At 32.8% G+C, this 20,388-nt stretch overlaps 4 protein-coding genes across 5 annotated transcripts; 3 read left to right on the top strand and 1 right to left on the bottom strand.

Moving 5' to 3' along the window:
- Positions 1-428: 428 nt before the first annotated feature.
- Positions 429-2,943, top strand: LOC119635095 (mediator of RNA polymerase II transcription subunit 18). 2 transcript variants are annotated; one of them, XR_005247017.1, is made up of 3 exons: positions 429-694; positions 751-1,939; positions 2,067-2,943. XR_005247017.1 is itself a non-coding variant. In XM_038029666.1 (2 exons), the coding sequence occupies exons 1-2, from the start codon at positions 567-569 to the stop codon at positions 1,262-1,264; spliced, it is 642 nt and encodes a 213-aa protein (XP_037885594.1). In that variant the 5' UTR covers positions 429-566; the 3' UTR covers positions 1,265-2,943. The 2 variants fall into 2 exon arrangements, 1 of the variants encoding a protein (XP_037885594.1); XM_038029666.1 differs by having other exon boundaries at positions 751-2,943.
- A 1,981-nt stretch (positions 2,944-4,924) lies between these two features.
- Positions 4,925-10,295, top strand: LOC119635213. Its single transcript, XM_038029911.1, has 2 exons — positions 4,925-5,167; positions 8,408-10,295. The coding sequence occupies exons 1-2, from the start codon at positions 5,084-5,086 to the stop codon at positions 10,211-10,213; spliced, it is 1,890 nt and encodes a 629-aa protein (XP_037885839.1). The 5' UTR covers positions 4,925-5,083; the 3' UTR covers positions 10,214-10,295.
- A 2,548-nt stretch (positions 10,296-12,843) lies between these two features.
- Positions 12,844-15,150, bottom strand: LOC119634220 (NADP-dependent malic enzyme-like). Its single transcript, XM_038028258.1, has one exon. It carries the CDS (start codon positions 15,148-15,150, stop codon positions 12,844-12,846), a length of 2,307 nt encoding a protein of 768 aa, XP_037884186.1.
- Positions 15,151-18,211: 3,061 nt separating this feature from the next.
- LOC119634210 lies at positions 18,212-20,100 on the top strand. Its single transcript, XM_038028246.1, has 2 exons — positions 18,212-18,285; positions 19,154-20,100. The coding sequence occupies exon 2, from the start codon at positions 19,162-19,164 to the stop codon at positions 20,098-20,100; it is 939 nt and encodes a 312-aa protein (XP_037884174.1). The 5' UTR covers positions 18,212-18,285; positions 19,154-19,161.
- Positions 20,101-20,388: the final 288 nt, after the last annotated feature.

Genomic DNA, 20,388 nt, shown 5'->3' with positions numbered 1-20,388 from the left:
TATAAAAAGAATATTTATGGATGCAAATATTTGCAAATTGTATTAAGGAAAAGAAATAGTATATCTTATATTTTGGATATTTTCATCGAATTGACAGATTTCGTAGAAATCGGTATACAATATCTGGAAATAATAAAATAGCCGTATGCCAAAAAAAACGTAGACGTATGTATTTGCTACATTATACCATTAAAAATCAATATGCAATTTCTGAAGAATTTTGAAGAATCTTTTATGATCAGAATTTCTACACATAAAATCAAAACCGCGTCAAATCGACGGGTATGCTGTACTATAGAGTACAAAGCGTTCCTGTTTCCGGTTAAATAACAAAATGAAATTATTGCTGTAAATATCATCACTAATTATCATCGATAACTTCCATATTTAGTTACGAAGAAATCTCATCTCTGCTTTTAGAGATATAGTGTGGCCATCGATTATACAGCGCAAAGGACAAACAAATAATAAAAAATTCGAAGCTTTGATCTTATCGTTAACGGGTGTAATCAATTCTTCTAAAAAACCGAAAGAAAAGAAGGGGCGAAATTTAATATTGCAGCGAAATGATGTCACAAGTGACGTCTTCAAAGGAGTCGCTACATCAAGCTTTGCAAAACAGAATAATACCGAATCAAGAATACTTATTGCAAGGCTCTATTATAGAATCCGCTGTTGATCATTTACTTCATAGGTAATGTATATTTTGAGTAGAAGCAAAATTTGAAGCGCCAAATTTATTCTTTATAGGCTTCGAGGATTGTGCGATAATGTGGAAACATCCCCGGAAACATTTCATGACTTAGAAGTGTGTATGAGTATGAGACAACAGAACGCTCAGGTTCCTATAAATCTACGAGTTCGAAGAGCTTTAGACCGCGATATGCCGTTTCAATTGCGTTACATAGGACATCCGGAAATAGATCGTTCGCGGCCTACATTAGTTCGTTCCAGTTTGGACGTTGGATGCACTTCAACCGTACTTGAATTTCTCACTGAATTAGGTTGCCGTCTTGAATACGAGTACATTAGCCAAGGATACATGTTTCGTAAAGGTCGTATGAAAATCACGGTAGCAAAAATATTCAAAATTATACCTGGAAAGCCGCACGATAGTGAGCCGGTGTGTCAAAGCTATTTAGTTGAATTATCTGTTGTGGCGCCTAACGGTCAAGATTCCATTGGAGACGAAATGCGCGCCTTTGCCGAACAATTGAAGCCACTAGTTCAGTTAGAAAAAATTGACTATAAACGATTGGGCTAGTTATCGTAGTTGTAAACTTTACTAATAATAGCTTAGTGTATAAATTATCAAGCAAGTAAAAAAGTGTTTGCACATTTATCGCAGACTGACATCAAAAGACTTTTACGTATACTATATCTCAAGCGAATGATGCAATGATCTTATATTGAGATAGAGTTTTGACTCTAATGGACGGATTTAGCACATTTTACTTTTCGGTCCCATTCATTGTTTATCGAGTTTTAGTTCATCTGAAAGCGAAAACAGGAAAAATAAAACTCCAAAAGACGGGTATATAATAATAATAGATAAAAATTTTTTCATAAGAGTAAAATTTTTGCTTACACGAAATAAGCTTCGAAAAATGGGTGATTTTATGTTTATTTTACTACTAAACACAGGAGTCACTCCGCTTAAATGAATGACCTAAATCTTTAAGAAAGCATAATTCAAATTGAAGTAAACCAGATCGCTTCTGTTCGCAAAAAGGCAAAGCTTACACTTCGATGTTTACAAATCCAAATACTGAGCAAGATGACTCAGATCGAATCCGAAAATTATAAGATGCTGAAATGGAGCGCAGAAATTCTTCGACAGCGCATCATCTTGCTTCGCCAATATACAAAGGACCGTGAAAATCTAGTATTTATAAAAATAAACCCAAAAAATACTTAAACAAACAGATGCCGACGTCAGGTAAAGTTTAGAAACACTATAGATTTAGGAACGGATTTTCTAATCGATTTTCAATCCCATTACTTCAACAATTCAAATGATTGGACCGTTTGCGGTATCGCAAATTCATTGCCTGAATGCTTAGCAGACGTTTTTTATCGAAAAATGCCTCCACAGAACTTATTTATATTTGGCTTGCCATGGTCATATTTCTTCATTCGGATAAATATACGCCAATCCTCGAAATAAATATCAAGTCCTGGATAAGTTTTTATTGGGAAAACGCATCGTAAAAGGATACACGACGGCAATTTGAATCATCTTATTTTTCATATGTAAATGACATAATTTCAACTAATATTTTTAAGAAAAGTTCTTATTATCCACTACACAGCCAAGCAGGTGAAGCGCTGGGAGGGACTATATATATTCTTAATCATTGTAAAATTTTATATATCTGTTCACCACTTACTAGGTAAGTGGGCGTGTCAAGAGAGAGATACAAAACATCTTAATAAAAGCATAGCAAAACATATTCGTAAACGAATAAATTAAATAAGTAGAAGTAAAAGTCCCACAAAATATATTTTTTTCTCTCTTTCTAATATATTTTATTACAATATCTCCACTATTGCATAACCTATATTATAGCTTGTAGTACCTAACTCACACTCAGGAACTTTCGTGTAATATACATATTTTAGCCCAACGGAGGTCTTCCTACATTACATTTGCAACATTAATGAAACCTGTTCAAGTCTAGTGGGCAAATCGTACCGTTCGACCGAATAACATGCCCGAAATTTGCTATGGCTTTATATGTATATATATATACTTTACTTTTTGTACAATATCGTTTAATGTACAAATATAACTCTTTGTGTTTATTTTCATACGTTGCTGGCAGCGTCAGCTGCTTTTGACGTATAAATGTTTATTATGAATTTTCGCAGGAATAAAATACTCCACAGTTCTGTCTAATTTCTGCCTAAACTGTTGTACTTTTTTTAAAATTTAATCTGTAAGTTAAAATGAGTTTAATACAGACTCTAAAAAGGGTTCTTCTCAGCATCTCTTCCCAGCGCAATCCTTTGAGTATTCTTAAACATGTAAATACAGAGCTTTCGGGTCAATGCGGACAAATCAGTCAATATCGTTTATTGAAATTACATCGTAAATTGGATTCTGAGTCTTCTGCTAATGACTCATGCAACGAAAACAGCTTAGGAAGCCTAAACCCGAAATCAAAATTTCAACTTATGTATACTTGCAAGGTGTGTTCAACTAGGAACACAAAAATGATATCAAAAGTCGCTTATTACAAGGGTGTTGTAATTGTGAAATGCGATGGATGTTCAAATAACCATTTAATAGCTGATAATTTAAATTGGTTTACCGATCTAAATGGGAAAAGAAATATAGAGGAAATATTAAAAGAAAAAGGTGAGAAAGTAATAAAAATATTAGAGGTTGAACAAAAATAAGACTATTTCGAAGAGAATCACAAATAATGATAAATTATTAGTTCCTTTTACCATAAATTCCAATAAATATAGTAACGTCTTAAAATAATCAAAGTATCAATAGATCTATATGTAGCCAAAATGAATGAATAAATGAAAAAAAATTATTTGTTAAATGTAAATATTTGTGATAAAATATAATTTTCATAATAAAATTATAATAAAAATCATTAACTATATTAAAGTGTATGAAGTTATAGACAATTACTGAATGATGTATGTTTTATTAATGGAATGAAATGATATATCAATTCATTATTTTTTTAATAGGAATAATAATTGAGATTATAATTTACTGCTTTAATTAACTATTTCGTAAAGGTGACATTTTTTATATAAAATAATTGAGATTATAATTTACTGCTTTAATTAACTATTTCGTAAAGGCGACATTTTTTATATAAATTACAATTCGTAGAACTATCTCCAGGAAGTATATATATAATTCGAATGCAAGAATGGTTTGAAGTCACGCATACTACTTTTCGCGAGCTATATAAATCAGAGTTATTGCTAATCGCGGAGATGAGTTAGTCGAAGAAGAATTGCTCCGGACAGAATAGCTGCCCACGTTCATACCCCTTGTAAAATATCCCGCCCCCCCCCCCCCCCTAACTATTGAAAACGGCCTTTACACGAACTTAGTGATGGCTTAAGTTACGCCAAAATTAGAGGGGCATTAAATAATGAAATCGTGCAATTATTTTGTCTTTTCAATTCATTGCGACGTTGAAAATATCAAATAAAATATTATGAAATATATTCTGTCGGAGCCATTACTTTTGAGCGATTCCCGCGATTAAGTAACTGCATTAATTAAGTTCGATTGAGAAATGGTCTGAAACGTTTTACCATTGATTTACATAAAATTAGACAGGAAATTTTTCATTTCAGCTGTCAATGCTACAAAACTCAAATTATTTACTACATACTACATTTTCCATATTCTTATTTTTATTGTAACTGTTAAAATTATTCCTAAAGGAAGTTTAGTTTGGTTTGCTTTAGAACAGACATTAGTTTGGATACCTTATATTAAAAAAAAAAAAGTTCCGAATTATTTCTATCCATTATGTTCCTATGAAAATTTCTGACGCCAAATTCAATACAAGTTTGGCGGACGTATTTAACGCCGCTTTTGTTCGCGTTGCCAACACTATATTTTAATGCGGCACGTTTAATTTATTAGTTTTTTTAAAAGTTTTAAATGAAATCGTCATAAAGTATTCGTCTAAAATTGCTTCTATTTAGTGTTGCAATTTTTTACTTTTTCATGATGCGAGTTTTTTAGGTTTGAATCGATGCAAATTAAACTTATGCACTTAAGACTGCTTTTGCTTAAGCTGCCAACAACATAAATTAGTTGCACATAATTAAAGGGATATCAATTTTCTATGAATGTTTTTAGTAAAGTTATCGCAAATTATCAAAAATCGATCTTTCCTTCTATTCTGTGTTGTAATTTTTTATTTTACTTATGGTGTTTTTCCTTTTTTGTAATTAAATATTTAATAAAATTGTGTGCAGGAATGCGTAAAAAAAAATTCATACGCATTGTCGCTAAATGACTTCATTTACTTAAAACTGAAACGAAAAAACCTTTGAAATTGCAAGAAAAAGTGACAACGAAAAAATTCGAGAAATGGATGTTGAGATACCTGTTTTGGCTGGATATCTAAACGTACCTTCGCAATCGGGATTCGCATTGAATTTAATCTCAAAAAAAGTAAGCATATCGAAATTGAGTCTTAAACAGCTCGATCAACGAGATTTAATAATGTAGACTTAAAAAAGAACGCATTTTTGCTTTATTTGTCTTCGAAGTTTATCAAAAATTTAAATGTTAAATAGTTTTCATATTGTTTTCCTTAAAAAAAACAATTTTATTTCTTATTAGTTCCTTTCATATATAACTGAAAATAAGATTTTAATTATAACTGGATGCCTAAAGATCACATAATAAACCAAGATTACATGCGTGAGATAGGTTGAATTTTCTGGAAAATGAAGTTAAAAAAAAGTATGCATCATGTGCGTTTTAGCCAGATGGCGCGTTCCAATTGATTGGGGTGTGTAAGCCCAACTGCTTTTTATAACCTTATGTAAATGGTTTGTTTAAATTCAGTACAAAATTACTAGAAATTCTGTTAAAGAATATTTTGAAAAGAAAGAAAATCATGGAAATGGAAATGACCTTCATTAGGCATCAGCATTAATTCTAATCGAATTTGTCTACATAATTTTGAGCCTATTGTTTAATTACAAAATACCAAAAAGTGCGATTTTGAAATTAAATTAAGAGACGTTTTTATAATGATCACTTAGCTATGATCGTTCTGTGAAAATGTAAAGTTGCTTGCAATGGAAACGCGGCTCTTCAATCAAAAGTTTACCCAATATCGAACATTCATTTTGGGTTATGTTATTCGACTTCATTATAAGCAGCTATTGCAAGTACAAAGACTTTCAATAAAGTAAATGCGTGCTCGATCAGATTAAACCGCGGAAACTATTTTATTTAACATTGTTCTATCTCTCTGCCTGTTGAAGTCACGATGAGGATAAAGACAGTTCATCTAGGAAAACGTAATTTGTCTTGAATCCTTCTCTTTTTATTGTTTTATTAAAACTGGCAGTTTATATTATAATTGCTATTTTGTATTTTCAAATACGCGCGTACATACTATGCTTTGAATTAATTATATACATCCATAGAAATTTAAATTATGATCTTAAGCTTTCGTCGAAATTAAAAAAACATGTTCCGACTTTTCCTTTTTGCTAGCTTTCACTTAGATAGATTAAGGTTGGAAGAGTTAATGGATTCGTTCCATAGGTTCAATTTATTCCAGTAGGTTATATTAATTTACTGTTTAAATGTTCCATTTTGATAACTTTATAATTGTAAAATATAGAAAATTGTGATTGCTGCGCCTTATTTACATATAGCCGTAAGCTTTTTCGTATTGACTACAAGATTTTCATGAGAAAAATTTGGAGACTAATTTTTGGAACTCTAGACATTATGTTGATATTATAATCAAAGAAAAGAGCTAAAATTAACGGTTTTATGGTAATTACAGGCGAAACAGTTTGAAAAGATTTATAACTCAATATTCCAAGAATTAAAAGCAAATATTTTATTAATCTCAATGTGCAAATCGACGCGGCTAGATTTGTTGTTTTGCGTTGCATTGTGATAATGCCCCGTTCAAGCCAAGAATATATATTAAATATTAAACTATTCAAATTTATCTTCTTAAGTGGACAAAACAAGCAAGTAACTGATAGCAAAAGATAGCTACAATCCTATTTTGGCTCTTGTAATATATCTTTTTATTTACAAGATAATGGTATTAGAATCATTTGAGGCATATCCCAGACTTTTCAAATAGAATTAATGCCTGATTAACGCGGTTCTTCCAGTGGAAAAAATTTAAGTTAAACATATTTTCCTCGTGAACGTGTGTGTGCATACTTCATTTGCATGTAAGCTCTTGCCTCAAAATAAAAAGCGGGCAAACTGCTTGAAAGATGGAACGAATTGATGATACTCAAACAGTTGCGTTCGAGTACGGCACTGAATGGGTTTATGTATTAAACAATTCGTTAACTGTTGATGAGACTTGCGTTTATGTTACATTACTGGAAATTCGAAATTTAACATCTGAACGGCAAATTTTTAGTCAGTGGGCGCCGGAAGTTGAACGAACCAAAAGTATAGATACTGTGCTCTGGAATAATTGGATCGTTCATATTCAGATGTTAAAGGCACATCTAACCAATGATCGGTTATATCGGTTATATCTTGTAGCGAGGGTAGATTGAATTTGTGCGAATGCAGGCAACGTCCAGAAAAATTTGATAGTGGTCGCCTTTCTACTTCTATTTCCATCTGCCTATCTATATGGTTATTGGTCTATTTTTGTGTTCAATCTATTTTAATTTAATTTTGTACACTGACATATATTTGGCCAAGAACGAAGGTTATTTATTGAAAATGTATTGGATCGGATGATATTAACGATCTCTTTTTATATGGGGCCCAGTTACCTTGAAAAATTTATCTGAATAAAATTTTTAACATTTTTTAACGAAAACTGGCGAAAAATTGTATTTCGGAATACCAAACCCATATGAAAGATCGGACCATTTTGTAAATATATCTTCCCACAGAAAAGTTCTTACAAAAAATTAGTCCTTATGTGGCACAAAGATTTGAATCTCAAATGCGATAAAATTTAATTTGGCCAAACCTATAGCGAGTGCTTAGTCGGTAAGGATCTAATACTTACACTAAGCTGGTGCTGAGCGATTGATTATGTTAAAAAAAAGATGGGCTGTAGTATTCTATGACGAGAAATTGCAATAAAACAATGATATATAATAGTAGTGATCTATAAATTTGCTATGGTAGGTTCAGACTATATTCTATTCTATTTTTCGGAATCTTTCTCGCATAAGAATTGCAATTAAAAGCAAGCTTTTATATGAAATGAAAAAAATTACAGTTTTTAGTTCTTTATAACGAAAACAAACGAAATAGTATCGAATATTTAGTGGCCGGCCTTATTCGATTCATTTTGTTGCAATTCTTAGAGTAAAAATGGGAAATGCGAAATGTTATCCTTTCTTGTTCAAAATCTAATTAAATATTGTTTGCGTTAGATATCTCGATGAGCAATTTCATAAAAATGGTTCAAGCCAAGCGTTCCGCTTAGATGAAAAATATATCATTGTGTTATTATTTCATTAAAATATCGCAAAAGTGGCTAAGTTCAGATTGAACTTCAAAATAAACGGATATACGGACATGGGAAAATAAAAGTTTGATCTACTCCATGTTTATTGATTTTCAAAATACTAGCGTACAGGATAAGCATTAGCTCTCTTCTGTTTTTTTGCAGCTTAATTTTATTTCTATTAATTTCATTTGCATTTTTTTTTTTTTTCTTTTATCTTGTAGAAATCATGTCAAAAATACTGCCTATTGTTTAAATCCAGTCGACATGGCATCGAACGTTTGGAAATTTGTGAGTCTATGGAAGATAAGCATCCAAAAATAATTACCTTAGAGAATTGTGTGAAAATTACACAAGAGCCTGCCCCAATTAACCTTATTCATATAGTTAAAAAGACGGGAACACTTACATTGAATACTCACAGTGAAGATGACCTAAAGGAATGGGTCGGTGCCTTACAAAAAGTTGCCTTTCGTGATAAAAATGAAATTCTTCCGTCTCTTGCTGTTATTGAAGAAGACAATGACCTATATTGCAGTTCGTACGGTGATGGGCTATTCATTGTTACTCTTATAGCATCGGACGCCTCAAATCGCTGCAATATTGAGCCTAAAGTTTATATGCTACATCTTTCGGCAACTGAGTTACAACTGAAATCCGCAGAAGATATAAATAATACAATAGCAACATGGCCATATAGATTTATAAGAAAATATGGATATCGAGATGGGAAATTTACTTTCGAAGCGGGACGCAAGTGTTCAACGGGCGAAGGTGTGTTCATATTAGATCACACAAATCCACAAGAAGTATTTCGTTGCATGTCTTCGAAAATGAAATCAATGAAGAAACTAATATCTGGAGATTCTGTTAATAACATTGAATGTGGCGAAAATCAATTGAATATCGCTGCATCTATGGAAGCAGGATCGCGGAGTCCACTGCCACCATCGCCATCTAATCAACATGGATCGGAATTTGACATTAGTTCCACACAAAGTTGTCTATCTATGCGTATTAAATCGTCTTCCGATTCATTAAGCAGTTGCAGCACCGGAATTATTGCAACACCAAAAATTATTCCAAACAAACCGCCACGCAAGACCGGTCTTTTAACTGACAAAATAATTTCCACCATTTCGCAGCAAGCGACTCTTAACGCCCAACAGCATAATAACGATAAATTCAAAAAACAATATAATAATTATGATCCAGTATCGATTACAACCTCGGTTGATCCAAATAAAACAATTGGCTCGACAGTAATTATAAAGCCACCTTCACCAAATATGTATCGAAAAATTTGTAATTTCAATAGTGGAGCTCCCGATTTACCTGTACGCAACGATATGATGGCAAAATCACAAATTCACAATGAACGCGATTATGAAAGTATTGAGACTATAACTGATGCTTGGAAGACATTGGGAATTGACGAAATTAAACATACCGAAAGACATTCTAGTGTACCAAATGATGAGGATTTAATAGATTTCGTTTGGCAACGTTCACAATCGCAACGAGAGAAAACTCAATCAAAGGAAGCGCTTCCCATCGTTAAAACTCCAAAAATTATTGATATTGACATTGGCGAGAGTAATGGTAATGGACTGCCATCGACAGTGGATATAACTTATGATCGACTTAATTTTCTCTCGGCGAACAATAAAGCATCGAGCGGTTATAAAACAATTGTTACTGTTGCCGCCGCCGCTGCTTCTCGTCCACGCTCTACTTCGACGCCACAAAATGACTACGAGTTTATCGATGTTCTTGATGTTCACTCTTATCGCAAGGCTGATGATACACACTTAGGCTATGGTGTGCTTAAAAAAGCATCTAATGCAAAATTATCAACGACATCACAAACACTGACAAACAATGCAAATTCTTCACTTACTGCCACTGAATCGATTCATCACCCAACCGTTCCAACGGAAGTTAATGTGCTAGATCATCATAATTGTAACGGTCTCAATTACACTATTGTTAGTAAACCTACTATTGTTAGTAAACCGAAAAGGGTTTAATACATGGTCATTGCGAAATTTTTTATAAAACTGTGCTTCCATAAAAATTATATTAGGTTTTGAATCTGTGATTATTTGTCTTAAATGTATATTTTTTTAACAAAATAAAAAAAAAAAAATTGAAAAAAGTAAAAAAATTTTAAACATTTAAAAATAAATGCAAGACGAAATTTAATAGTTACCAATATGTGTAAACTACTCAGCATACGCTATTCATTACTGGCCATTAGTACTAACGACGAGCTACCGACGTCTTACATACACTTATCTCTACCAAGCGGAAACATTTTGATTCCCTTATATTTGTCGACTTGTCACATTCGCAAATATGAAGGCAAGTAATTGCAGTTCGCCACAAGCAAATTTGCGAAATTCCTCAAATAAGACGTCTACCACAAAAGAGGTACTGGGACAACCTCGAAAAACAAACGCAATAATATTTTCCTATTTTCGTCTATAACTTCGTTTCTGCGAAGATATTTCGGAAAACCTGATACCTAAACATTCATCAAATCCATCTGCGTGTTTATTCCAAAAATTGGTCTCGCTCGATTTACTGGCACGCCCATAATTAACGATAACATTGTAATATCAATTTGATAAACATCTAGGTCTCGTTACGTAAATAAAAGTCACCAAAAAAATTTTCAGGACATTACATGATTTGTAATTGTTTCTTCTAAGATCGAAAATAAAACAAGGATCAAAATGGCGTACTCGCTAGTTAGTGTTAGCGTAGTAAATATCCTGCACGCCCAATATTTTTATTTTTAGTTTTTTTTTTTGCAGAATGTCAAACAAAATTCTTGCATACTCCCATGGATCCCAGTTATATCTCTAATGCAAGTCTCATGTCATAGCCGGTACGTGAACCGAAGTAAATTTTATCATCAAAGAATTTGTGATTCCCTAACTATTTTCATCATTAAATATCGCAAACCATATACCCCCATTACCATATGAAAAGTAATTTCGCGTGAAAACCTTTATATGTCAAAGGGACCGTAAAATAGATCTATGCAGTCTTGTGCATTGGTACAGTAGATTTATGCATCAATTCCTTGTGACAATTTTCATCATAAATTTGTAAAAATTCATTTTTTTTTTTTTTTTCATATAACAGCTTAGGTCTCGGTTTTTTTTTTTTTTTTTTTTGCATAGGGGAGAATGTTCCCAAAACAGTTCCTTTTGACTCAAATTTTCGAAAAATATTTAATATACCATAAATACTATTTTCTGCGAATTTCTTTTATCGAGGAATAATAAAAAAATTCGGAATTTGTTTTTATTTAACAACTTTTCAAAATGGATCATTTATATGGTTAATGGTCAGAAATATGATTCGATTCAATGCATTTTCAATAGCGTTCGTATTAGAATCAATGCAACTCAATATGACAAATATCATCAAAATCTTAGATGCTCAGCAGTTTGCTTATTGTGACAGTTCGTTTAGTAAGTAAGTAATTTTAGCTAAATACCTTTTTCAATTCTATTCTATTCTAGGTACTATACGAAAGGATCAATACATTTCCAAAGAACGAACAAGCATTAAATATCTGTCGTATCATTCCTTTATAATAACTCAGTAGGATGGCACAATGTTGCGTTGTTGCTATTTTCGTAATAGGATTTCAGTTTTGCCGACTTTTTATAAAACATCGTGAGATCACAGTTGAAGAATATCCAAACTATTTTCGACAGCGTTTATGCTTGAGCGAAAACACGTTTCATCATGTGCTCTTAAAACTGCGTCCTTTAGATTGAATAACAAATACATGGACAGACGGACATACAATCTTAAAATCAGGCCGATTAACACTGGAACTAATACTGGCCACGTTTTGCATCAACCTATTTCCACTGATCAAGGATATGCGCATCTCATAGAGTCTCTGAAACACTCTTGCTGGAACGCTATTGCAAACATTTAGACAAAATAATGAAGTTTTGATATTCTATACTAATGGATTGATTTGGCCGATTATTTACATTTTTGTCTAGGTATTATACGATCATTTATAAAATATACACATGTCATACACATGTTTGCTTTTAAAAAAATAGGCGGTCTCCGTCCACGTTATATTGCAATATTCGATCGTCGAAAAATTTATCTAAAACAATTAATTTCAGTAGATTGCGTCAATTCTTCTTTTACTGGATTCCTTATTATACAATCTATTTGCGAATGATCTTAGTTAGTGAGTGTAAGTCGCTGATGTTGTGATCTAATGACTTGATGCGATCATATGCGATCATAATGTAAAAAAAGATTACGCACACGTCACCGTATAAGTATATCTAGATACAAATGAGGAATACTTCACTATAAAAGATGTTATCAATGCAAATATATATATATATATATTTTTTTTTTTTAAAGGGCTAAAATATTTTATTAACATTCAATTTAATAATATTGAAAATAAAAATAAAAATAAATTTTCATTACCACGTGACGAAAACGGTTTACGGTAATAATAATACAATGGAAGAGATTTCTCTATGTAAATGGCAGCGCATGGAAATATATCGGCTTTATAATGCCTTTTGCAAAGAATCGGGGCCCATGCCAATCGTGCTGATGACGATTTAAAAAAATATAATATGAACAGCAATCAAGCTTCTTATTTATATTTGGCTGACTTTTTGGTAATATTATAAGTTTTTGGTACCGCTGGAGGATAATCTAAGTTATACATCTGATTCATGATGAATTCGCGTTTATTTTCCGGTTCAGGATGAAGAGTAGCCAAGCAATTATCGAAAGCGTATGCCATAATTTGCGTAGCTATTTCTAAAGATGTGGTGGTAATTTTATCTAACGGCGGATACAATCTACCCACTTTTAAATCTTTCTCCAAATCGCAAAGATCGGCTAATTTTTGAGCGGCTATGTAAAATATATCATCTGGTATTGTTAACATGCCACTGCATACAACCCCTAATGCGATGCCAGGGAAACAATAGGAATTATTACATTGGCCGGTGTGATAGGTTTGGCCGTTATATTCGACCGGCGGAAATGGTGAACCGGAGGCAAATAGACATTTGCCTTTGGTGGCAGCGTAAGCCTGCTCGGCTGTACATTCGGCTTTTTGCGTAGGATTCGATAAAGCAAATATAATCGGCGTTTCATTATATTCACCCATTAAGGACAGAATTTCGTCGGTAAAAGCACCCGGTATAGCAGCACCACCAATAAGCACTGCAGGTTTTATAGTTTTAACAGCATCTAATAGCTTATCGATAGGACCATGATCGTGGGCGAAAATTTCTTTATGTTCCGTTAAACCACCGCTTGGCCGATCCTTAACAATAAGGCCTTTGCTGTCAAACAGCCAGATGAATTTCTTTGCCTCGTCTTCACTTAGACCTTCCTCGGTCAAAACTTTTACAAGGAGATTCGCGACGCCTAAGCATGCTTCTCCCGCCCCGTAGAAGAGAAATTTTTTACCTGACAATTTATCGCCTTTTATTCGTTTTGATGCCAATAAGCCGGCTATGCCCGCGCAACCTGTCCCTTGTATGTCATCATTGAAAGTGCAATAATGATCACGATATTTGTTTAACAAGCCAAAGGCATTGGTATTGCCAAAATCCTCAAATTGTATCAAGCAATTCTGTCCATAACGGCGGACAACGGCTTGCATGAATTCTTCTAGAAATTCTTCGAAATCTTCGCATTTTGCCCGCTTCTGCCGCAAACCAATATAGAGAGGATCTTTAAGAAGGCTTTCGTTGTTCGTTCCTACATCAAGTGTTATTGGCAAGCAGTGTTCCGGCTTAAAACCGCCCAAACCCACGTACAAACACAATTTTCCTATCGGTATACCCATGCCATTAGCACCCAAATCACCCAAACCGAGAATACGTTCTCCATCCGTAACTACGATAGCCCTGATGTTATTTTCAGAATAATTCTTCAATACGTCATAGATATGACCTTTGTCTTTAATCGATATAAACAAGCCTTTGTGATGCGTATAAATCAAACTGAATTTCTGACAAGCCAAACCCACAAGGGGCGTATAGACCAGAGGCAACATTTTCGGTATATCGGATGCAAATACTTTATAAAAGAGGCGTTCATTATTTTCAGACAGATTATATAAGTACATAAACTTATGCAAAGGCTTATCGAAGCTGTCCAATAAAGTAATGCATCGCTTGATTTGTTTTTCATCGCCTTCGTAAACACACGGCAACAGACCGTGTATGCCCAATAGCTGACGTTCAGTGAAATCGAAGCCCAAGCCCTTATTGTATCTTTTGTTTCTTAAACGTTCTATGCCGCATATTTTACCGGGTATATCGTCACCAGCAGTACCCCATAGCCCCATACGATCACGTGGCGCGACACCAAGATCATCTAACTGATCAGTGTCGCAATCTTTTGTGTAATTAGCCCGCTGTTGATAGTGCAAGATAGGCGTTTTAGCGAGACTGCACAATTGATTTTGAACAGTGGCAATGTATAAATTTGTTGAAAAAACTTTAAGATCGTCCGAGGCTAATGCTGGCAATTTGGAATTTTCATTTTCATTTGTCCTACCATACGATTGCTGTTTCTTTATGGTATCGTCGTTCCTTTGCAAGCACAGCTGCTTGATTATGTTTTCAGATTGTATACTACGGCCGCCTGAGTGTGACGAACACAATTCTTTAGCAACTGCATTACGACGGTAAAGACTTGTTTTGTCATCCGATAACCCATAGTCGATTTTTCCCCGATTTGTGTAACGCTTTTTCGGCAATAATCTAATGGTATTAGCGACAGTGGTACCTCTATTTGCATAACAGGACGAACGAGATGCACCTCTGCCTCTAATACTTAAGGAAGACAACATCTCATTAATGTTATTCGTCGAAGTACTAATGCCATGCTTGACTTCAGTCTTTGACATTTGGGCAACGATCTTATCATTAGTCATTAGCTGAAGCGTGGCAGTGCAATAACATTGTTGGCATTCATTATACTTCGATAATAGCAGATAATATAGTTGTTGTCTTGTCCTTCGGGACGACACCAGTAGCTGTCGATTTGATACTATTTGACCTAATGCATTAATTTCTGACGGATATATCGTGACTCCTAAATATCTTCGAACAACTAATAATCGCTTTAAATTTTGATAATACATTTTCAACAGTTGAAAATATTGAATATATACAAATATTTTTTAATTCTTTATTTTATATCAATTAAGTTAAATGACAAACATAGATAGAATGTGTGTGTTTCTCAAATATGAAAAATCATGTATTTTGACAGACGGAAAATTTCAAATCTCAGTAGCCATGAAAAAGCATTAAACTGCTGATGGCAGATAACTAAATCGATCGAGAAGTCATTTGCAAAAGATTTCCATTTCGATTTTATGCGACTACACTTGAGGAGAAAAACGAACACGGCTGGCACGGAATGCCTCCAAACATTTTAATGGGTATGATATGATGAAGGTAAGCTAAATTAATTCCGACATAACAGGAATATGGATGAAAAGTGAAGCCTTCTCTTCATATCCCACACCCCCCGTCTGGTATAGGGTATATTAAGTTAATGCGGACGTATGTAACACGCACAAAGTGTTAAGATTGACTCATCTGTTATTATTCCGATCGATTCAGAATCACTCTGTTCGACTGATGTCGCCCCTTATAAATTTGTGTTCAAGCTACAGCTACAGCAAATCTTGATGAAATCTGCTGCGGAACGAACGCTATTGAAAATGTTTCGGATCAATTCACTTTTTCAACGACTCTTCCTATAACGCTCTATTCTGAAGAGTCGTTATATGGAAAAAAAAAATGCAATATTCCAAATTTTGGACCAGCTGCGGCCATTTTTGAATCCCTTCTCATATAACGAAAACTGACGTTCAGGTAAGAAAAAGGCATAATTTTTAATGCTTCATCATGAAAATGATATCGGAATAGTAATTTAACATAAAGAAGAATTAACTGTACCAAATTTGGATCATCTCGGCCTATTTTCTGGCTGCTATCCTAATTAGGATTTTCACGATAATTGATTCTTTATAGAGCTGAAAATTTGAAGTTTTAATATGTGATGATAGAAATTGACCCATAAAATTAATTTCATGCAAAAATGTACTCTACAAAATTTGGACCTTCTACGCTCATCTTTTGATCCTACCTTATGTAAGGATTAGGCTTGTACTACATTAGATTGCGTTTTTCTCCCGTTTCCCCATAAATACGTACTTGAAAAATATGCCTTTATATAGAAATAAGATATAATTTTTGTGTTCTTATAATAAGGATAAGAATTGTGTTAGACAATGTGGTGTAGGGTATCTAATGGTTGACCTTGCGCGACTATAATGCTTTAACTTGTTCAGAAGTAAAGAATCATAATGAGGTGCTTAAAATTGCATGCGAGAACAAATAAATGTGGTCGGATCTATCGTTAACGGTCTGCGTTTCGTTAAGGACAAGATCCTTGCCCCGATAGGAAATCCCTGAAATATTGCAGTCAAGATGGAAGATTTGAATTTCTTTTGTAGAGAACGCTTTGATTAATAATATATTTAACAAAAGTAATTTTTTTTTTTTTTTAATTTATTCAACAAAAAAAACGAAAAGGAAAACGAAGCAAAGCCGATCGTTAAGAAGCCTATACCACTTCATGTAGTATAAACATCAACATATACCAAACAGTACACATTATTTTCATGCTAAGATATACCTCTTCATGAAAGCCCGCATATACCCAACGATACCCAAAACATCATCTGACCTTATCCAAGTCAACAACAAACTTAATTTATTTCCTAAAAATTTTCTTACTTTTCATTTTTCGCCATAAAAAACTTTCTCTCCATATCAAGGCTTATGATAATCTCCATATATGTTAGGGTCTAAAGTATAGATTTAAGCGATCCAAGATTAAGTGATTGTTTATTTTGTTCCTAAAATACTATTATGAATCGATATTAAAAATCAAATATTTTTATGAAGGGCGTACTACCCATAAGTAATCTTAAGTGGCGTGGGATCTAAGAAATAGACCTATGTGATTCAAACTCGGTCCAGCTAATTTTTATGTCAAATTATTATTATGAACACATCTTCATCATACACTATCAACAATTAGGACTCTTTGGTTCATATCTCCTTAGAATTCTTATATGCACGGGAGTTCAAAAAAAATGGACTAACATGGTCCAATATGATTTCTTTGTCAATTTGCTATTATAAACCAATTTTCGCCATGAAATATGGAGAATTATACCATTTCCTCATATAACAAATTCAGTTTTCGTTGGAACAGGCATATGAGAGGGGATTCAAAAAGTTACTTCAGCTGAGCGAAGTTGTTCATATCAATTTAGCACGTGGAAATACTATTACTCAGCGATTTTTGTTGAAAAGTTCTGAAAATTGTAAATTTTTTATATATAACGAATTTTCAACGATAAGGTGTTATAAAGTGAACCGACTCGAATCATTTTCGATAGCGTTCATTCTTGGATGAACGCTGCCAAAATCGCCAAAATAGCAACTTGTCGATTGAACACAAAAAGAAATATATATACATGAGACAGACGGACAGACAAATTTAAATCAATTCAGAAAATGATACTGAATCGATCGATACAATAAAATTTTGGGCCTATCTTAAGCTCCTCTGTGTGTCCGCACAAACTTAATGCTAAGAATGCTAAGGAAAAGGCGTAGTTGGAATCACTGATTTGGTTTATGGTTTCGTTCAACATACAACAACAAATCTCAACATCTGAGTAGTGAACAGCTTTATTTACATTTTAAGAGAATCCAATCTGTGGATCTCATCCATCTGTTGCTCTTTTATTTATTTATTTATTTACTTTTTTTTTTTTAAATCACTTTTTACGAAACTTGGCAGCCACTCATCGAACATCTGTTTCTCATTCGTTGAGTGATGGTGTGAAAAATGCTTGCATTCCAAATAAATTCAATTATTCGATTATCTCTTAATAATAATAAATAATTAAATAAATTAAAAAGTTTGCATTCATTAAATTATCAAAGTCTCTCGTAAAGACAAAATTTAAATATCGAAGGTTTGTATTTAGCGATCAACATATAACACAAAAAATATTTCTTCATTACCTTCTTTTTATTAGTAATTAAATAGTGAGAATATATGTGTGATTATTTATTTACATTCTCTCAACGATCTGTACGCAATCGCAATTACACACAAACTAAAATGAGAATTATTTCGAAACAGAAATTTTTATAAAAATAATAATATATATATATATGTTTTAATTTATATAATAATCAAAAAACATAATTATGTAAATATATATATAATATCTGAAGATATAAAATAAATATATATACATATATATAGACATCGCCAATGAACCTAATTAAATTCACATAATTCAGAAATAATTTTACAGTGACGGGTGAGAATAATTTCTTACGTTAGTTGTGAAGTTGCGACGGTGGGAAAATTAGAATAACTTGTGTTCAGATTTCAGATTTCAAATCAATATATATATTCGGTACATTATTACTATTAAAAGCGACGACGACTATTAAGCAATTAAGCAATTAACTGTGTTTGTTCTCTTTTACAAATGTGTGTTGCCTCCAAATCCAAATTAAGATATTTTAATACCGTTAGTTTTGTTTTAAGTGAGTAAGATGATGTAATCTACAAATCACTGACCGTATTTGCGAGCAGATTAATTCTTTGGCCAAGGTTAGGCAAGGGATTATATTCCTTCTCTCAGCAGGAAGCAGGAAGCAGGATGAGACCCCTACAGTTGATCAACTTATCAAAATCATTTAAAATCAATTTATGCAAGTCCATCTGTAAGGTCTGTTGGAAACACTTGTCTCCTTGTGACTGAATATAATTTTCTTACTTGTTTTAGTACAAATTTTATTTATTTATTTATTCATTTTTCTTTTTAGCTTTCAAAATGGATGACTACGTCAAACATTTATCATTGGGATCATCCGCGGAGGACGTTGTAGAACCTTGCGCGAAATTATTGCAATGGTTATCGGTAACATGTAAACAGGATTACGAATCGAAAAGTATAGAAACTATTATTAAGGCGTCAGTGTTTCTTCATGAATGCATTACACATTATGGTAATGGAATTGTCGATGGTCTTGTAGAGAATCAAGAGCCATTTCTTAGAGCATATTTTGAGCATTGTTTGAGTGATTTTAAAAATTTAAATTGTATTTCATCATTAAATGAGAACATTTTGCTATCGTCAAATACTTTAAAAAACGCAATTATTTTAGATAATATACTTAAGAATCTTAAAGATATTTATTCGAAATATATATCAGTAAAATGTCCTACAAATTTATCATTGGATATCAATAGCAGCAAAATGAGTTTCCTGGCAAGCAAATTGTTTCAATTGCCCGTCACTCAAATCGATGCAGCCTTCGATAAAATATGCAACGAAATAGGTTTCGAAATTTTAGGATTTATCTTTTGTACCGATATAAATAATTGCATGTTCATAAAGTATGCGATACTTGAAGATAAATTGTGTAATAAAATTATAAATCTTAATACAAATTCAGTAAAATATTTTATAAGATCGATTATTAGATGCATTGCAGTGATGGACGAGGGGCAGACATTTTATAAAAAATGTCTAGAAAGTAAGAAATTCTTAGAAAGTTTATGCGAATTTTTTAAAAAATTTCTACATTCTTTAAAATATATGCACACTAATGAAGTCTTTCAATTTCTATCTCATTCAGAAATATTTTATTTACTTAGCATTACGGTGAAGCTGAAACCGTCACAAGTGCTTAGGAATATCGAAAATGCAAATATTAATATCGATTTAAGTAATATGTTAACACAATTGTGGATATTATTTCAGACATAGAAAAAAAAAAAAAAAATATATATATATATAAAAAAAAAAAATAAAAAATCATTTTCATCCTACTTTCAGTTCAGTCCTTTAATAAATAAATTCTATAATAAGTATAATAATGAAAACAACATGTGCCTGCCGCCTAATCAATTAAAAGTCAGGATAGGGTCTTGCGATTTTAAGATTACGTGTAAATATGCCTTACTCCACGTATTCAAGCAATGTTGAGTCAATTCGAAGAAATAATTTAATGGTAAAGTGAGAGTGAAAGACGGCAAGATAGCAAAGCAAAACAAA

This window comes from Glossina fuscipes, unplaced genomic scaffold (genome assembly GCF_014805625.2).
Source record: "Glossina fuscipes isolate IAEA_lab_2018 unplaced genomic scaffold, Yale_Gfus_2 0, whole genome shotgun sequence".
NCBI classification, from domain to species: domain Eukaryota; kingdom Metazoa; phylum Arthropoda; class Insecta; order Diptera; family Glossinidae; genus Glossina; species Glossina fuscipes.
This window is presented reverse-complemented; position numbering and strand designations above follow the sequence as displayed.

Bases quoted from the DNA above. Each gene is read 5' to 3' on its own strand.
- LOC119635095 (XM_038029666.1), top strand. From the start codon at position 567: ATGATGTCACAAGTGACGTCTTCAAAGGAGTCGCTACATCAAGCTTTG. The intron at 695-750 runs GTAATGTATATT...TATTCTTTATAG, and splicing joins GTTGATCATTTACTTCATAG to GCTTCGAGGATTGTGCGATA.
- LOC119635213 (XM_038029911.1), top strand. From the start codon at position 5,084: ATGGATGTTGAGATACCTGTTTTGGCTGGATATCTAAACGTACCTTCG. The intron at 5,168-8,407 runs GTAAGCATATCG...TTTATCTTGTAG, and splicing joins TGAATTTAATCTCAAAAAAA to AAATCATGTCAAAAATACTG.
- LOC119634220 (XM_038028258.1), bottom strand. From the start codon at position 15,150: ATGACTAATGATAAGATCGTTGCCCAAATGTCAAAGACTGAAGTCAAG.
- LOC119634210 (XM_038028246.1), top strand. From the start codon at position 19,162: ATGGATGACTACGTCAAACATTTATCATTGGGATCATCCGCGGAGGAC.